Below are 19,181 nucleotides of genomic sequence, written 5' to 3'. Positions count from 1 at the left end.
CAGCCTATTAAAAATTCAAACAGCTAGCAGACTTGGGGGATGGAAAGAAAGAAATATTTGCCAGTAAAGGCACCTTGTCAAAGCTTTGCTGTCACTGGAAAGAGGAAGCTATTCAACAAGCACTGCCAATTAGCAAAATCAATGAAGGAGCCTTGAAAGATGATGATATCCTGCGTTATTTAAATGATTCCGTAACATAACATTAAGAACTGCACACACATCTAAACACATCCTCAGACCACTTAATAACTTATCTAAGAAAAAAGTACCCAAGGCCCAAGAATGCCTGCTCTTTGTAAATAAATTCACATTTCTAATAATCTCTGTCAGAACAGCACCATGTGTGTTTTTGCTCACTCACCAATATCTTTGCCAAGACGCCGTCATCATTAGATTCCATGGTAACCACAGCCTTGTCAGTCTCAATCTCGCAAAGGGCATCGCCTGCTGCAACTGCCTCACCTGAAGATGTAAACAAACACATCTGAGAACTTTCAGATAATAAATTAAAATAAATACTTGTTTGGTATTTCAACACCAAATTTTATATTTTCTGAGAGTGTTTCGGACCTTTGTGGAAGTGCAGCTTATTCATTCTATCATGAATGCATGAATCACAATCATCAGTAGCGCTTTGAATCACACTTTATACACAAAGAGAACAAATCTGTTGCATAAAGATGAAGGAATTCCACAGAAAGAACAAAAAGGTTATGCAAAAAAAGTTTCTCCTCCAGCTTACATGTCAAATGAAAGAACCAATCAATGTTTCATGGGAAAGAATGTGAGATCTGAAAATGCAGCAAGTCTGATAGAAGGCAAGATCGTTGGCTATCCCAGTAGGTTCTCACTAGTCTACTTCATGAAAGAGCTGGAATACATTATCATCTGATTTGCAAAGAAGTAGGATAGCAATTAGGAACCACTGGTTCTGTAATGCTTAGATGCTTAAGAAATTCAAATTTTTTGCAACTTAAATGGTATTTCAGTTAAGACAGAAACAAATTGATGTTGTCAGTTCTTTAGAAAACCGGCTTTTGCAGTCAATTTCAATCAATTTCATGGACACAGTCAAGACCAGAATCAATATGAGTGAATCTTCTTATTTGCTGTGTGATAACAGGAAGTGGTAGGAACAGATAAGGTTTATAAAACGTAGTTTATTTTTGTGTTGCGCTCTGGTTTCCTAAAGGCCGGGGCCTGAAAAAAGGTTACCCAAATTTGATATCTGGTCACATTTTAATCAGCTGTGAGATGATACATAACATGACAATGTAGCAAATTTTGAAAACAGGATGCCTAAAAAATATTTTGCAAAACTGAAAATACTTTTCTAAATGTATAGGGTTTATTTCAGGTAGGATGGGGTGTAGGAAGAAAAAAAACAAAACAAAAACAAAACAGGGTAGGTTAAGGAAATTTTAGGTGGAAAGAAATGGGGGAAAGGTTGGAAGAGCAGAGGGAGTATTGATCTTGGAAGCCCCTGAGAGTTAATGCAGATTGGATTGGTATGAGGTTTTAACACCACATGACCCCTGGGGTGAGGTGCAATGTGCAGAAATAAAGATTAAAAAAGGTGACCCTGGGCATTTTCACCTTTACTCTACTCGAGTGCAATGGACATGATGACAAAACTAGCCTTGTGCCTTGCTGAAGAATTCATCTACCACCATTCAAGTTTCACCATGTTTTTTTCAGGACATTATGATGTCATAGTCAATTTGACCTCTTAGATATAAATGTAATCGCCTAATCATTTACCCTGTTAAACACTGTGTACTGTCATAATTAGGACTTTATTCTAGAGTTATGAACAGAGTGAGTGTGATCCTCGATCATCAAAATCCAATTAGTTGATCTGTCTAATCAAGCAAACATCTATGCCAAGTCCACAGAAATTTAAACCTTTTAAGCAATATTTCACCGGCTACAATGGTATATAGAAGGATAAGCTTAAAATCTATTAACAACAACCAGGACTGTCAGAGATGCAGAGGCAACAAAGTACACAAATCCAGCTTATCCGATTTCTCAAATTTATATAGGTTAATGTAGCATGGTGCTGCAGTGGTTAGCACTGTTTTGAATGGCTGGCTTTGAATCCTTCAAAATCCAAATATTGACTTTCAAGCTCGTTAGAATTGTACAAATATAGCACACCTCATATAGTGTGCATCCATGCATCTTTGCATGCTTTAATAGTTTGTTGCACCTAACTATGTAAAGTCTGAGAATAAGTTTTTGGAGACGTCTACATCACTGTTATTTCTGCACACTACTGTAAACAATACAGTAGACATGGTTTTAATGTTGTGGCTCACTTAAGAATACCTGTAAAAATAAATTCCCCTAAACTGAACCTTCTCACTACTGTTTCGATGTTTTTGCTGAAAAAAAAAATGATAAAAGGATTCATTTGACTCTTTCAGGTAGATCCTGTTCAAATACCAGTTCAAGCAGCAGTTGATTAATTGAACATATTATCTTATGCAAATTGAGTGCTTTTAATCAGTCTCCCATAAACTAATTTTTAAAAAAGCAAGAAAGTAGTAGTGTAGATATATTTTCTCAAATAATTCATCTGGTTTTTCCCCACCTTTCTTATTCACTCACACACAAACGAACTCAAATCTAACCTCAAGTCACAGCACATAGCAACACAGCAGAGAAGCCAATCAGAATTCAGCATCTGGCCTCTTGATAAATGAGTGTGCAGCTAAGGATCCTGGCTATGCAGAGTTGCTAAACAGTGACTGATAATGACTGCCATGGTCCTTGAGCCAATTAGCCACCAGAGGCCCTCAGGTGACCCATTTCTCAGGCCTCTCTCTGTTACTTAAAGAACTGAATATATTTGGAAACCAACTGAGCACTACAGGGGAGGATATTACAAGTACAAGAAAAGTGAAGCATCTGTCCCTTTGGATAACATATTAAAACGCAAAGAGGTTTAAAATCTGTCAAAGAAGCTCAGTACAAATGTGTGATGAGTGTCTGTTAAATTTTCTAATAAAGTCTTCTGTCAACGTGCTTTCTTTACCTTCCTTCTTCAGCCATTTGACTATGTTTCCCTCCTCCATGGTAGGAGAGAGTGCGGGCATCTGCACTTTGAGTGGACTGACGCCTAGAGGAGAGAAAGAAAATACCATATGATTTACGACGGCACATAATGTCAAGGGTTACATTAGGTTTAAATTTAAAACAAAAATCCCCCCTTTCTTTCAGAATAGGAAAAAAATAGCCCTTCCAGTAAGGTTTTGCAATTTCATCTAAAATATTTGAATGTCAAAATGCATCAAGTAACATACTCAGAAGTAGCACTGAATAGTTCGAATAAAGCCCTTGGGGGTCCGTATGTTCAACTTGCAGCAGAGCACAAGAGACAGCGGTACCATGAAAATGTTGCAATGTCACTTATACAACTGTGCTCCTGGATGACACTGCACCAGAAGATGCAAAGGCATTTGTGGTCCCCAACTGTCACCATCTGTAGTCACACAGAAGGCCAGAGTTCACACTAGAGCTTCAGGCTGCCAGAAGAAAACATAAATTCAAGATAACGGCTTTACTACATATGGTAGTAAAGCTGAAAGCAACAAAAATAAGGTTTAGAGCTCAAACACGGTACAACGTAAAATGAATAGCCCTTTGTTTTACACATTCTTTATGGTCACTGAACAACACACATATTACAGTCATTTATAATATAATTTTTTAATGCATGATACATATATTAAAAAAAAGTTTCTGTTAGCAGTAAACAAGATTAACCCAAACAGGTAAAACAAAAACAAAAACTAAGAAAAAAAAGCTCTTTCCATTTGACTCCACACTTTAAATTAATCTTACATAATAAAAGTGTTAGTCAGTTATATAACTATAAATTTATATACATTTAATTTAAAAGAGAAATGAAAAATTTAAATAATTTGGGGATTCAATTATTCAAATTCTTGGTGTGTTAGTTTTTATTTATTGTAACATGGCCTTTGTTTCATGTTGCAAGGTCTCTGGCCAAACTGTGTGCTGCTGCCACCTGCTGTATGTTCAGCAGTGGTGCAAAACTTCAGTGTGTAAGGAAGATCTTGATGCACGCTCAATCATCCAGGTAAGTAAATCTCCAAAGGTTGATTCTGTTTATCTGGACGTCCAGATGAACAGAATCAACCTTCGGAGATGTGTAAGGAAGAGTTGTGTATTTATATGGCATGCGTGTTGTTTCAGTACTCAAAAACAGAAAATCTGTCTGTTTACATTTTATCTTCTTCATGCTTAAAGTCCCAAAACATTTACTGGGCAGTTTTATTTCTGAATGAGATTCATTGACAAAGAATGACATCTGTGTAACTTTTCAAATTCACATACACTGGATTTGGGACTGAACATTTTATTTTCATTACTGACATGTTTACATGTCACAACGGGGAAAAAAATTAAGCGCAGGAATCATGGGCAAATGGGCACAACAAGTTCCACCAGAACAGCTTCAGTGCATCTCTTCAAATCTGCAAATAGTGAAGTGCCAATGCCCTAAAGCACCATCATCCTGGAGGAGCTAGTTTAAGGTTTCTCAATAAGATCCCTTTAAATAAAGTTCTGATACACCACATTTACACTCTTGGAACTTTTTTGGAACACTTTATGAGTCACGGCAACAGATGTGCCTCTGTAGCACCCTATCCCCAACGTCCTCTTTTGTCACACCAACCATCTGCATCTTCTACTTCACTACATCCTCTGTGGTCTTTCCTCTTTTCCTCCTGCCAAGCAGCTCCATATTCAATACCTTTTGCCGAACATATCCATGATTCTTTCTTTGAACATATCCAAACCCTCTCAGTCTCGCCTCTTTAACTTAAAGCGCTCAATCTGGGCTCTGATATACTGAGTGTCAATCTTGTCCATTTTTTGCACTCCCAATGGAAATCTTAGCATCTCCAAATCTGCTTCCTGTCTTTTAGTCAGTGTCACTGTCTCCAGACCTTAAATCACAGCAGGTCTGGCTGCCATCATGTAAACCTTGCCTTTCACTCTTTCTACTATCACGTCTGACACTCAACTCCACCCTGCCTACACTCTCTTCACCTCTCTTATACACTGTTCATTGCTTTTGTTGTTTGACCCTACGTGTTTAAACTCATCTACCATCACTCTTTCTCCTCCTTGCCGCTTCACTGTTAGCTTTTTGGAGCTAATACTCTTTTTTTTTTTTTTAACATTTAATGATACTGCTACAAATGTGACAGCTTTGATGGCGCAAGTTGGCTTACAGGGAGAGAAACAAGACTGGTTGGAGACATGCAAGATAATCCAAGTGATTTAGAAAGCGGCATTAGCAGCTTTCCATACAGTTAACTGCAAAAAATAACCATTACATTTTTCGCTTAACACTCATGCCAATACTCTCACTTACCAACAACGCTGCTATTTGTCACGCCCTGACAAAACGAGAGCAAAGTAACGTTGCACCACTAAAGGGTAGTGACGATTGCAAATGCCAGCGATTGTCAGCACAGAAAGGGCAACGGCCATTTACCTGGTAACTGTCAACACTTACCGAGTAACCATGGTGACTGAAAGAAGTGTCTGACTTGGTCTTGCCATTGGTGTGTCGACCTTAAACATTTATTAAAATTATTCAGTCTGAGGCCAAATAACATTCCCTGACGACCCAAACGCAAGGAGGCCGCCATGTTATCGTCCTCCGTCGGCGAGACGTGTCCATACAGATGCCTGACGACAAAAAAGGAGGGGGTGGGGTGAAGAAGGACAGAGCCGTTTTCTGCCATAAAATCTGTATTTTTAAAAGAAAAACATGAAGCACAGAAAATGTTTTAAACGCAAACACTGGACTAATGAAAAAAAACACGTTTACCCCGGTGATAAATGTATTATAAGCTCGTGTAGACATTAACGATCAGGCAACAAGAGTCTTACCTATATTGGTCCTTCAAGTGCCTTTACAATGTAGTTCTGTCGCTTTTAAATAGACTCAGTGAACTACTGCCCTCTGCTGTGAAGGTACTTTGTTAAAGGATGAAAAGGGTCGATGCTCGTGCTGAACTGCTGTTGTTGTTCGTACTATATCGAAGAGGAGAGCTATGTAGGCGGAGCCAGACTTTGAGAAGAACAAATTCTTTCCCGTTACCACAACAAAACCATTTATTAATTTATCTATAAAAACAAGTGTTGTCATTATGGAAGAGTGTGCTGTTGGTTATGTATTTCTCTCTGTAACTCAGAGACTTTTAGACAAGAATGTTTGTAATGAATGCATTGTAAATTGCACACATATTACCAACATACATTCAAAGATACATAAGGACATATAATTCAAAATGTTTCTTTATCCATTTTTATTCTGCTTATTCAAGATTCGAGATCCCTTTTTTTTGTCACGCACATAGTTATACAAGTATAACGCACAGTGAAACCTGATATGCTCCACGAAAGTAAGTAAAGTAAGTAGATATATACAAAGAGGACATTGTGTGCAATAAGTGAGTGAATTGCATACAAGTTAAATAGAATAAAACAATCTGGAAATTTACAATTTTAAAATTTGGGCATGTACATTGTGTGAGTGTGGTGTTAAAGTTGTGCCGCAAAGAAGTCAGAAGGATCAGGCATGATATGGGAATGTTTGTTTTTGTCCTTGACACAGCTGTTCGCATACCAGGACATGATGTTCTGTGTGAGGATGCTCTCCACAGCGCCTGTATAGAAAGTCCTGAGGATCTCTGGAGAGACCCTGAACTTCCTCAGTTGTCGTAGGTGGTACAGGCGCTGCCTAGCCTTTTTGTACTGGACCTGAATGTGGGCAGGCCATGTCAGATCTGAGGGGATGTGGACACAGAGGTACTTGAAGGACTGTATGTCACAATCCTGGGTCTTATGACCCAGTGTTTTGAGTTTTAGTTTATTTTGATGTTTATAGTATATGGTTAAGCTCATTAGTTTTTCTATTTCATTTGTTATTAGACTCCCCTTGTGTCTTCCAACCCCTGTTAAGTCTCCCTTGCCCTTCATGTGTTTCATGTCTGTGTCTTACATTGTCAAGTTCATGTTGTCACGTCTGCGTCTCATTATGTTTCCTGTTTTATTTTGAAGGGGTCCTGTGTTCCTATGTTCAATGTTTTTAGTTTTACTCTCCCCTTGTGATGTTGTTATGTTCATGTGTGTCAGCTGTTTCCCCATGTGTTTCCGTTTCCCTCATTATCCTCCTGTGTGTATTTAGTCCGTGTGTCTTCAGTCGTTCCTTGGCTGAATCCCAATTCAGGGTCTGCACGCTGGAGAGGTCAGTGTATCACAACCTGACATGCACATGCCTTTAGATTGTGGGAGGAAGAGAAAACCCACACAGGCACAGAGAGAGCATGCATGCAACACATTTTGAACCAGGAAAGATCTTGCAGTGAGGCAAATCCCTTTTTGTTTTTTTTTGTTTTTTTGAAACAAGGAAATTACAGCTTTAATTGTCAAATGCAAACAAGGAAATCAACATTGATGGGAACTCCAACATCTTCAAAGGAAACTGGCTCCGTAACATACTGGAAACAAATAATTTGTGCATTTTCATGAATACTTATGTTTTTGGTTACAGCAAAAAAATATGAACAAAGGTCATTTCAGAATAATTTTTTGTTTAATGCAAATGCAGAAGAAAAACCAAAATACTTAATTTCACAAGTACTTTCAATGCTACTTTCCTTCCCTATCATAAGACTATGATCTAGTGTGTCATTTTTGGGTAATAAAATGCTAGATTGACCTCCCCATAACCCCAAAAAGCAAAGCTGCATCCGTAACAGAGCACTAATCTGTCCAACTCAGTGTTGGGTTGGACGCCTCACAGGTCCATTTGAGTATGAGACAAAAATGATAAGGGGCCCAGATAAGCTGAGCCAGTGTATCCACTGAGAGAACACAATAGCCCCACTTATTGGCATTGGATGCAGACATAAAATCACATCTTGCTGTCTTCATGCCCATGCTTAGGCTATCTTTTATCACTTCCCTGTTCTTCCTCTTGCATCTATCTGATTGAATTAATGCTCTCCCTTTTAAATAATAAAATACCCTTTGCTTGGTTTATTCAAATCAGAAAATCATTTTGTAACTATGAGAGATAAAGGTACTCGTGGGGAGGTATTGCATATGCTTTTTGGCCAAACAAAGGCAGCCATTGTCTAATAAATCAGAACAAGGAGGCCACTAGATAATTAGAGTTTGTCATCTTCCTAGACAATTGTCTGGACTGTTCTTATTATAATAGCATGTCTGTAAAAAAACAAAAAACAAAGAAAAAACTCACACAAGAATTCAAAGTGCTAAAGTGAGGCACATGGATTAAATATCTCCTCAGGTGCAAATGTGTTTTTTCTTCCTTCCCAGATCTGTTACAACCGGTTTGGGCGCATGTTTGCATGAATGCTTTCGTTACCAGCACTCGATGACTTAGAATCAAGTCCTGTAAATACATGTCACGCTGGTTTAACGGTGCTCTCTTGAATTCGTCAGATATGCTGTCTTGTCATACGTGCAGCTTGCTTCTGGGAGCCATTTCGGTCACATGCAGCACTATTCGTGTCACAGTATCAGAAGTATGTAAAGCTACGATTTGTGGTCACTGGGCAGTGGTCTGTTAGGAAAATCACGCTCATGTTTGCAGAGGTTACGTGAGTCTAACATTTGCATAACTGCTCAATCATCTTCAGCGACTCACATCAAAGTCTTGTCTTATCACAGCTCACAGCAGTGATATAATATGCTTAATATTATTACAAAGTCAAACTAAGGCTAAATGTGAGCTGTTGATGTATGCCTGTGCTTCTGGTCATTACATTCATTAATTTCTTAATTCATCTCTTTGTAATACAGTATATCAGCGTTCATGTGCAATGAGCCTTAGTTTGCCTTAAACCACTTGCTGGTATGGTATCACGAGCAAATGCAGTAATGGTTACATAATACACAATTCAATATCTGCCTTGGTGTTTGCTTGACAGTTGGACTTTCGCCATGAGTATCCAAAGCATTAGTTTTGTTAGTTAATTTTGAAATTTTCTTGTCACATAAACAGCACAGATTAATTTCATTATCATTTCTTTTTCCTTTAATTATGTGCCTTATTTGTTAGAAGTAAATTTTAGGAAGTTCACAACGGATGCTACAACACAAAGCTGCTTTTAACCATAGTTGACATTTTCCATTTTTCTGTTACTTTTTAAGGATCATGTACAATCTAACTTTGTATACATCGAGCCTTAAATACAAGTAGGTTTGATTTGGTATACATTTCAAATGTATGTATGGATCGTAACAAGATCAGCTCCAGAGAAACTATAGAGTGTGATTTGTTGATAATAGCTCTGAAAACAAACAATGGGATTTGATGAATAAACACTTCAGTTTGAATTACATTGCTTCATGTAATACAACAATCGGACAATCACTAGCTATTATTTGAGTCCAATCAGGAAGATTCTGTTTGTACCACTTTACATTAATTCGTTCACCCATCCTTGCAACGCCTCTACTCAGATATGTTTTTTCACCAATAAGGAGTGTTCTGTTTATCTTTCATGCATTCCATCAGTTCTGATCACAACCTATTGACAATTATGCTTTAAGAACAGGCCATGTTTTGTCTTTCAGCGTACAACATGCAATTATTGCCTTATGATGCATACGTATGAGACAGAATAGTGACTAAACTGAAAACAATGCGGTGCGGCGCAGTGCGAAAGTGCAAAAGATAACGACCGAACGTGGTGTCAGTCATCAATATGTAAAGAAGGCTTGCATAAGCCAGATAAATCAAAGTTGAAGATTAGCAATGGATTTGCTTGTTGCAAATGCAAGTCAAAGAGGGCAGTGTTTTACTGGCACTGCCTTTATCTTGCTGGCCATCAAGGCCCTCTCATTTGTCTGCTGCCTGCAGGAACCAGCTTGGCAGCTACGGCACACAGTGGCAAACAATTAACTGTGTGGCATTTCACACTGTCATGATAAAGCAGTAACTACCAGCACTATCTTTAAGTGCATGGCTTTTCAGAGTCAAGCTTGAAACAGGTTTAGTGGGAACACGGCTTTCACTTGTGGATCTAAACAGCACTCTGTAGCTCATCAATATTGTTCAAGTTTGGGCAAGAATAGCTGCAGTTTGCATATTAGACTGAAGCCAAATGCGAAATTAATTGCAAGTGACTAATGCTGATTCATATAACTAAAATTCTTGAATTAAGCCTCGGGTCCTGGGGCTCTTATATTTGGAATTTGATTGTTTTCCCTGTGCTCCCGAGGTTCACTCTGGCTTCCCTACCGCAGTCCAAAGACATGTTCGTTAGCTGGTGATTCTAAATTGGCCGTAGGTGTGAATGCGAGTGTGATTGTCCAGAGTATCTGCTCTCGCCTAATGACAGCTGGGACAGGCTCCAGTCCCTGACACCCTGAACTGAATAAGCAGTTAAAAAAATGGATGGATGGATTTCAGTTTCTTAATTTACATTCAGATCTTACACATGGGATTCATGAAAATAAAGAGTTTTATAAAATAAAAACAGTTACAAGCTTTATTTGTAATATCAACAAACATTTACACACTTTCTGGACAGTTCAATGGATGTAAAGTATGAAATAGTACAAACCATATTGTCACATTGTAAATTTTTCTAGTTCATCACTAGTTTATGCATTCAGTGCTGTGCTTTGGCCTTATTATTTTTCTTACTATTGTTTTTTTTTTTGTTGGTTGGTTTTTAAGCAGTGAACAATCATCCTTTCGTAAGTACACTTCACAGTATCAGTGTCAAAACACGCTACATACATTTCTTTGCCACATGTGTTTTGAATGTGTTATCAACATGTGCTCTTTTGGTACTTGGAAAAAGTATCTGTTTGAAAAGAAACATCTGAAAACTCTTTAAAAAATTGGTTATTATAATTTTTTCATCTTTTTAAAGCAAGATTTTAAGTGACCATATCTGAGGTTTGACTGCTATTAAGGCACAGTAAAGAATATTTCAGTGCAGTATCACAACATAGTTATAAATTGAAATAAAAATAAAAAAAAACAGGCAGAAAAACAGTTTAGACATCATCAAAAACAGTCAATGCAAACTATAATAAAGCATTAAGCACACAACACCAAATAAAACATAAATTAATGAAACCGTCACTTGTCCGACTCTCTCCATCCTCTCGCATTTCTTCCAAACTTGTAAACCAGCCTGCGGCCATCTACTCGTTCTAGGATTTCTCTTTTGTAGTAATATCTGTAAGACAGGACGGACAAATGAAGTAATTTTAGATTATGAAAAACATATGTATAAATAAAAGTCTTGCATATTTGACTTAGTTGGATTGACTGAATTAAGTAAAGTTTTACTGCTGTTTGTGTTTCACTCCATTTTCCCCCAGTCAGTTCAAAATAATCCGCAGTACTTTCTGATGACTTTTGCATTTCAACTGACAGTTGAAATGCAAAAGATTCTTTGCGTTCTTATCTGCCATTTGCTGGAAATGCCATTAAACCTACTGACAATTCAGGTTCTATCACATTGGACTACCTCACAGTTTACGGTTTACTTGTTCTTAACTTTCTGTTTAGAAAAAGACTGGCAACCTCATACATATACTCGCTTGTGCTACCTTAGCTTTGTGCTTGCATTTCAGACAGAGTTTAAATTCTTGCACCCCATTAATTTAAAAAAATAACTCCTACACCAGTTTGTTCACACCTATTTACGCATGTAATATTCTCCATAACCTATTTAGAATTCAGCAGTCTACAGTACTCATTCTTTCATCAAATCAACTAACAGAACAAAGAGGTACTAAAAAGAAAACAACCTATTGTTAAGGTAAGAGTCAAAACAGGTGCAACATCAGTTACACAAAGAGATGAATTAATGCATCAAATAGAAGCACAAAGTACACGTTTTCATCTTTATTCATGGTCATTCAAACAAAAGTTATTGTTTTCTGTTGCTGACAGCACCAATCTGAAAAAAACAACATCCCAACGTCTTAATTATGATTGTGTGTTTATTGTATGCAAACATAAGGTTTATATTTGAATAAATAATGTAAGAGAGCTGTGAGGGGTTGTACCTCATTGCACGGCTTAGTTTCTCGTAAGTCATGCTGCTGTTATTTTTCTTCTTGCCCCATAATTGTGCCACTGCCTCTGACTTCAGGAAACGAAAAATACCCTCTGTCCGATCCTCCCACTTGATCAGTCCTGGGTTTCGCTCTGGATTCAGTAGAATGTCCCTGATAAACTCCCACAAATGGGTCCCCCTTGGGTCTTTGGTAAAAACAACAAAAAAGTAGATAGTGGTTGTTTAATAAACATCAAAATTACATAAAAGGCATTAGTTTAAAAAGATTTTTTCTATTACTTACTGTGTTTTTTGACTGGATGTGGACGGGTGAAAGATCGTTTGATATCTGGGAAAGAGATTATTAATTGTGAAACATAATTTTCAGTTACACAGTTTGTTGCTCTCTATATAGTACAAATAAATCTTCACCTGGACTAGGAGCCCTGGGAGAGGCAACAGGTGCAAGGGTGTGAACCGAGGGGTCATAGATTTCTAAATAAAAAAAGAAGTCAGGTCAATATTTTTTGTCTGCGATGAATAAAACTTGAATAGACGATAGCAAAAATATCACAGCAGTACCTCCAGGTGGATAGCTGACATCTGGAAATGGACAAGAGAAGTCTACTGTGAAAGAAATAGGTAGGAGGCAGGCTTAATTAGGGCAATAACACAATGAGTACAATGAACAGGAAAATGTATTCATTATAATGCTGATGTTTGTGTTTTTGGCTAACATTTTGTGTGAAGGACTCTTACATTCAGGTTTGCTTTCCATTTGCCCTATATCCACGTGGTACTGGCCTGTGCAGAGATAAAGACGGAAAAATAAATGAAATATAAGCATAAATTGCTTATATAGTACATTCACTATTTTCAAAACGGCTGGTATTGAGGGATTGGTCATCAAATGACTTTCTGCACTCCTCTCTCCCATTTCCCGACTGTCTCAGCAGAAATGGGAAAAGCAACAGTGAAGCACCGACACACCTTTTTTGACCAAAAAAAGTAGTAACATCAGAAATGTATTCTAAATTCCAATAACCACCAATGACTTCAAACTCATATAGCAATAACACCCTGTGATCACAATCAGTGTGAGAACAATATTTGATGTATTTAAAATGTGACACCTTATCTCAAGAAACTGAGCTGGTTTCTTACAGTTGGTTACAACAATAGCAGAACTGTTCTCTTGGTTCAGTTTACTTCGAAATTCTTTTTAACCTCAGAGTTAAACCTGTTGTGCAAGATCTATTGGTGCTACTCTTGAAAAGGTATTTGCTTTATTTGCTAGATAAAACATAGTCTGCTTGTGTAATTTACATAAATTTGTATTATTTTATTTTTAGCCACATGCTATACATACAATTGCAACAGGTATAAGCCAAAAAATGAAGTATTAGGCCTAAGAAACAAAATTGGAAAAGGAGAACCTTTTGACTTTGTTTAAAAGCTCTAATTAAAAAACAATGGACGATCCAATTCTCAGCTTGTTTCTCAGCTTCACACCCCCTCTGTGCTTTGTTAGGAAACCCATTCTAGCAAGAGCAAACAACAAATCCATCATCTCCTTGGCTCTAAGCAATCATTTGCCCCTCTACAGCAGCATGTTGTGCGACCCCCTGACCAGCTCTGCGATCCGTTCTCAACAACTCATCATCAAGACCTCGTTCCAGACACAACTCGGATCACCCAGCTTCTTTTTTATTGGCACTAATCATCTTCCTTTGCTGCCCCTTAAACCTCTCTCCCAGAGTTTTTAGACGTACCGCTCCACTTGAGCTCTGTGATGCTGTGGAAGAGAATGGCTCCCACGCTGCCAGCTGCACGGATGAAGTCCTGGTAGCTTAGGCTGCAAAGCTGATGGCCATCGATGTCAAAGTTTTGGAATGGGATGCTGGAGGCATCAATTTGGTGCATGTCCATAATTTGCTGCAGCCATTCCCACACTTGGTACTTACTCCAGAACTGAGGCTGGGACTCATGAGGCCACAGACGGCTCGTGTAACCAGCCATCACCAATGAACCTGCAGGCACAGACATAATTGCTCTTTTCTTAGACTTAACAGTGACTTCATTTAGTTTCATTGTAAAGGTGTATCTGATGAGGGAAGCATGACTCCCACAAGCAAAGGTATTTGTCAACAATTAAATAGCAAATTCATTTTTAATCATTGGTGTTATCTTAAATTAGTTTTTAAATGTATAAATAGGATGGCCCCAGAGTGTCTCAATAGATACATTCAGAGACAAGACAGTAATCGTGTTACTAGGAGTAAGGTGAACGGCAACTGCAAGATATTATATCGCAGATCTACATTCGGTCAGTCAGCTTTTTCTATAAAGGCTTGCCATCTGTGGAACACACTTCCAACCGATATCAAACTGATCACAGACATTAGATCTTTTACATTGAAGGTTAAAGTGTGGTTAAAGGGAAACCAAAGTTGTAGTCATTTTATCTGATGATTTTAATTTTATTTTAAATTATTGTCTATCAATTGTAATTGTATTTATGATATAATTTGGTTTTATGAAAATGTATGTTTTATTGTAATATGTATTTATTTAGATTGTAAGCCCAACAAGTAAAGTAACAAGTTTTACAGTAAATTCAAATTTACTGTAAAACTATTTCTTAGCTGGGTATGTCTAATTCATGCCTTGTGTTTCAGAGCTCTGGGCTCTCCTGGTGAACAATACATTAGCTGCTAATTGTTGAATTATTTACATTTTGAATTGCAGCTTTGTAACCACTGAGTGAACTGGAGTCTTCAGAATATAAGAGTAGGAATAAAAACACAGTAGGCCTCATTCTGATTGTGTCAGTGTGTGCAATAATCCTCACCATCAGGATAAGGGTTAGCAGGGCCCCAGGCACTGGTCACCTGGCTGTCGAGGCTGGTGGATGTAGTTACACTCATACTGCTACTTCTATGCTCAGATGTACCATGGCCCAGGGGCTGAGGCAGGAGGGTAGTACTTTACTGTATAGACAGAGTCAAAAATAATCTGTCACTCATGTATGCACACATACTCGCATAGATAAAGGTAAAGAAAATTGAACTTTTGACCTCGATGATGACATTCCATATTAAAAGATTATGTATACATCTCATGCATGACTGAATCTACTTTATTTAAGCACAACAGATTCACAGGATGTCAGCACAGACGCTGTCCTCTTTACATCGCATCAAAGCTAAAGTAACGCGCTAATAATGCAGACAGCAAATGCTGCAGCTGCTGCTTCACATATCTGATGTAGCAGTATTCAGTGTATTCGAGCTAACTGCCATCTGGGAAGTAGCTGCTCTGGAAATGTTTTCCCTTATTTTTGCATTCTTCTTGCTGTTATTGTGATAACCACAGGTGTCAGAATCTCAGCGGAAAAATCAAACACAGGTCTGATTGTTTGTTACCACCAAAGCATGGTCACAAACTTATTCCGTGTCAGCACAGGTGGCAGGTTGGGCATGTTGTGTACTCGTTATGAAGAAAGGGTCTGTTGGGTTTTGAATTTTAATCAAGGTCTAATCTATTTGTTTTTACCCAGCTTAAAACGTGAATTTTATTTCTTCTTCAGTTTTTGGTTTGCTTGTAGCATCTTCCTTGAAGAGGTAAAGTAGCAGAAGACTAACAGAAAGGTACACTCCGCTTAATCATTAGATGCAATTAAAGTACAGCAGCTTATGTCGCCGTTGAGTTGATGTTTATTAGCGTAATATCGACTCACTGAGGACTCGTTATTCACAGGTGCAGTTACTTTTGAAGGGTGAGCTGTTCACATATAAAAAGTAAATAAAGACATGTTTCAAATGTAACCACAAGTATATTTGCATTCCATGTAAATAAAGTCAGTGTGAATTTCAGCACCTCCACTGTTTTGGTAGCACAAGTGTTGCATGTGGACAATAGCTTAGTCATATCTTCGATGGTCCAATGCCAGCATCTGGTTTTCTGCACTGAAATTCCCCTTGAAAGCTCAGAACATAAGGCAGACATAGAAATCCAAACGTCCAGCTAATACTGCTGTTGTTAAAAGAAATAAAGTGTTGTCTGTATACGTAAAGTTTTGGGACGATCATTTATTATTTTTCTTAAAATCTTCTTTGAATCTGTATCTGCCCAAAATGACAAGAAGAGCTGCTTAGGTGTGAGTGCTGTTATTCTAAATTTTACTGACTTACTACATGATAATGAAACTATGAAAGGCTAGCAGATGAGATGCCCGTTTTAAATGGCTACACATTAAACAGTGTGGTACACAGTACTCTGACTGTTCCATAGAAAAACTTGGCTGCAGTTTTATGGTAGGTTATAAACAAAATAGCTCCAAGCCATGACCCACATTTCTTCAGTAAACACTGAGTCGCCAGGATAACACATCTGCATACAGTTAGAGAAATTTATCGCTTTAAACACCTAGCAAAACAGTTTTATAGCAAACAAAAGCCAAGATTTATGAATTCGATTTCTACAGAAGATAAGGTATACATTTGTCAGGTCAAAGCAGGACATCTCATCAGCCGCCAATCAGCCCGAATCTCTTATGTGTTTATCTTCAATCTATGAGTACTACGAGTGCCAAGCACGTATCTTAACAAGAGAGTAGTTTCTGCAACAGAAAGTTGTTTCTGTCAATACAACGCGCACGCAGCAATTCAAGTCACAGTCATGAATCAATATGCTGTCGGCCAAGTCACAGAGAAAAGTCATTGCACTGGATTTGTCGTGATGCAAGGACACAAGCAGCAGTTGAAGAATAAGTTAACATGAACATTTTGTCTGCTCTTGACCAAACTGGCTGCTTTCCCTTTAAAAAGCCTTGTGGTAGCACTGAAACATAACTGAAAGTAACTTGGTGGACTTTTAAAAATCTTATTTGTCTTTATTCTTAATTTTGCATTTAATTTTTATTTAATTTTGTATTTTATTGCATAAAATTGATTCGTAAAGATTTTTCAGATTTTCAAAGTAAATGTGAACAAATATAATTAAGTTTAGGGTGTCTGCACAGTTTTGAATGCTAACTTCAAAGAGGAACCTCTTAAAGTTTAAGTTTTGTGAATTACACAATACAGCTTTCAGTGTCTCTAAAACTGACGATGTCCTGTATGACTGAAACAGATAATGTAGCCAATGCATAGCTAAAAACTATTGTAACAAGAGACAAACTGTGAAATGAAAATACCACATGCACAGCCAACCTGACTAAAACAAGGTAAAACATCAGCATATTAAAGCATATTGAGAATTCTTATTAGGATTTTGTACACTTAGTACACTTTGAGTTAATTATACTGCAACCAGTCATTAGTGCTGATTATCCAGAACCAGTGTGACAGCCTACCAGAGCAGTAGAATGGAGTCTGACCAGACCTGTTAGAGGTCTCGCGAAGATCCGCTTTCAACAGTCTCCTGAGATTCCGACACCGTAGTTTACTAGAGTGTAAAGTCAGATAAGGTGAGTCCTTTTGCTAACGAAAGCTTAGAATTAACAGAAGCATGTAGAAACTGCAGGTGCTGCCCCACCACAATGGGTTTTTTATCCTGTTAACTTCCTTATCCCACTCCAATTGGCTACCTGTTCACGCTCATACCAGATAGGTATTTGCATAATGCACACCCACACACAGAAACATAAAACAGATCCACACACACACCTGACAAAACTTTTTATTATCTCTGTTGGCAGCATTTCCTCTCACGGAGTCAAGCACACAAACGCAAGCTCACTCACGCAGTAAAGCTTACACTTATGAGGAAACACATACACATATACATATACAATAGACCACAAAGTTTAAATCCTCAAAGTTCATCTGCTTTCTTAAAATAGTGTTTGACCTTAGAGAAACTTCCCTCTGTGCTATTATGCAGGAAAACAGTTGCTTGCTTTATTTCATCATGATGAACGAGGTGCTGACAGTTTGGTAGGAGGGCCTGAGAGAATGTGTTCCTTTTACTCTTTTAAAGTTGCTGGAACTGACAAAGAAACATTAGTAACTGTGTGCCTGAAAAGACTGTAATAAAATGGGGTTATGGGGGTTAGACGTTTATAAATGTCTATAATTTTACACTGTGGCCTCTTTCAGCTTTGAATTTGCATATTAGATTTGTCTCTGAGTGATGATCACTATTAGGGCGAGCTTGTTTCAGACTGACTCAGAGCAATGCGTGGGTTCACCATGTTGCAATCACATCCAACTTTGATCGTCTAGTAAACATACTAGCTAACAACATGCAGGGATCCACAGGTGTCTGAGTAAAGAGTGACAAATGCCAATTAGTTTCGGTATGTGTCCCACAAATTCCAGTCAGTATCACAGCACCGTGACAACAGTGAGCCTCTTTAATTAATGTGCATTATTTGCCAGTATGCTCCCGTCAGGTATTATGTATTTCCCTATTGCAACATTTACAAAATTTCCTTTAGAAAAATGTGTCAAACAAGACTTAACGAAAAATGTGAAATACTGTTAGATGGAAAGCGTAAAATCTTGTGTCTAATTGAATGAGCCCTTGTACACTAGGAGAATGTATGGCAGTGGGTCTGTTTGGTGTTTTCAAATTCCTCAAAACATGTTTGTCCTGTTTAGCTATTTTTTTCCACTTGACATCAAACATGAGCGGAGCAGGTATTTCCAAAAGACAACTGTACAGTTCAAACAGCATACGTGCACAAGGTAGTGTGTCAAAAAAACACAAAAGCAACAAAAACCATTTTTACTGAACTTTGTCACCATTTATATCTGCTGTTGGCCCTTACTGACAAAGATCAGAGGACGTTCAAAAAGTCTATTTTTACTTGACGCCAATTAGGGTTTGGGCAAATTGTAACATCTTTGATCTGAGATCTAAATCGGATCTATAGCATTGTACTATTACAATACCTCTCGGGACCAGAGGCACTCACAGTATCATGCTGATAATTGAAGTGACTTTGAGCAGGGTTGAACTGTATAATAGGCTGAAGCAGAGAGAAGTGAAAGCCAGGGATGTCAGGGATTTCTCAGATCTTCTTCAGCAGAGTCATGTGGAGGGAAACAATAGGTGACGCTGAACAAATTA

General features: G+C 37.9%; 2 protein-coding genes across 4 annotated transcripts in view; both read right to left on the bottom strand.

Moving 5' to 3' along the window:
• pdhx (pyruvate dehydrogenase complex component X) overlaps window positions 1-5,733 on the bottom strand; it is a 30,211-nt gene extending 24,478 nt beyond the window's left edge. The window contains exons 1-3 of one of the 2 annotated variants that reach the window (XM_085164802.1): window positions 5,558-5,733; window positions 3,041-3,124; window positions 362-462 (exon numbers count right to left, since the gene is read on the bottom strand). In XM_085164802.1, coding sequence (XP_085020928.1) covers window positions 362-462; window positions 3,041-3,124; window positions 5,558-5,693 — 321 coding nt within the window. In that variant the 5' untranslated portion in view covers window positions 5,694-5,733. Of the gene's footprint in view, window positions 1-361; window positions 463-3,040; window positions 3,125-5,413; window positions 5,528-5,557 lie in introns of those variants that run through there. The other variant, XM_085164803.1, reaches the window with a different exon arrangement.
• A 5,001-nt stretch (window positions 5,734-10,734) lies between these two features.
• On the bottom strand, window positions 10,735-17,797 carry ehf (ets homologous factor). Of its 2 annotated transcripts, none has more exons than XM_085164819.1 (9): window positions 17,461-17,797; window positions 14,956-15,094; window positions 13,877-14,134; window positions 12,864-12,908; window positions 12,687-12,707; window positions 12,537-12,599; window positions 12,409-12,453; window positions 12,115-12,310; window positions 10,735-11,276 (listed from the first exon to the last, which is right to left on the bottom strand). In XM_085164819.1, exons 2-9 carry the CDS (start codon window positions 15,029-15,031, stop codon window positions 11,177-11,179), a joined length of 804 nt encoding a protein of 267 aa, XP_085020945.1. In that variant the 5' UTR covers window positions 15,032-15,094; window positions 17,461-17,797; the 3' UTR covers window positions 10,735-11,176. The 2 variants fall into 2 exon arrangements, with proteins under 2 accessions (XP_085020945.1, XP_085020944.1); XM_085164818.1 differs by having other exon boundaries at window positions 12,687-12,731; window positions 17,461-17,793.
• Between the last annotated feature and the right edge of the window lie 1,384 nt (window positions 17,798-19,181).

The sequence above is a fragment of the Neolamprologus multifasciatus genome, chromosome 7 (genome assembly GCF_963576455.1).
Source record: "Neolamprologus multifasciatus chromosome 7, fNeoMul1.2, whole genome shotgun sequence".
In the NCBI taxonomy this organism is placed as follows: domain Eukaryota; kingdom Metazoa; phylum Chordata; class Actinopteri; order Cichliformes; family Cichlidae; genus Neolamprologus; species Neolamprologus multifasciatus.
Note: the sequence above shows the minus strand (reverse complement) of the source record. Positions and strands in the feature narration are given on the sequence as shown.

Excerpts from the sequence above, each read along its gene's own strand:
- ehf (XM_085164818.1), bottom strand. The coding sequence starts at position 15,031 with ATGAGTGTAACTACATCCACCAGCCTCGACAGCCAGGTGACCAGTGCC. Across the intron at positions 14,135-14,955 it reads TGCTAACCCTTATCCTGATG|GTTCATTGGTGATGGCTGGT; the intron begins GTGAGGATTATT and ends CTGTGCCTGCAG. Across the intron at positions 12,311-12,408 it reads ACATCCAGTCAAAAAACACA|ACCCAAGGGGGACCCATTTG; the intron begins GTAAGTAATAGA and ends TTTTTACCAAAG.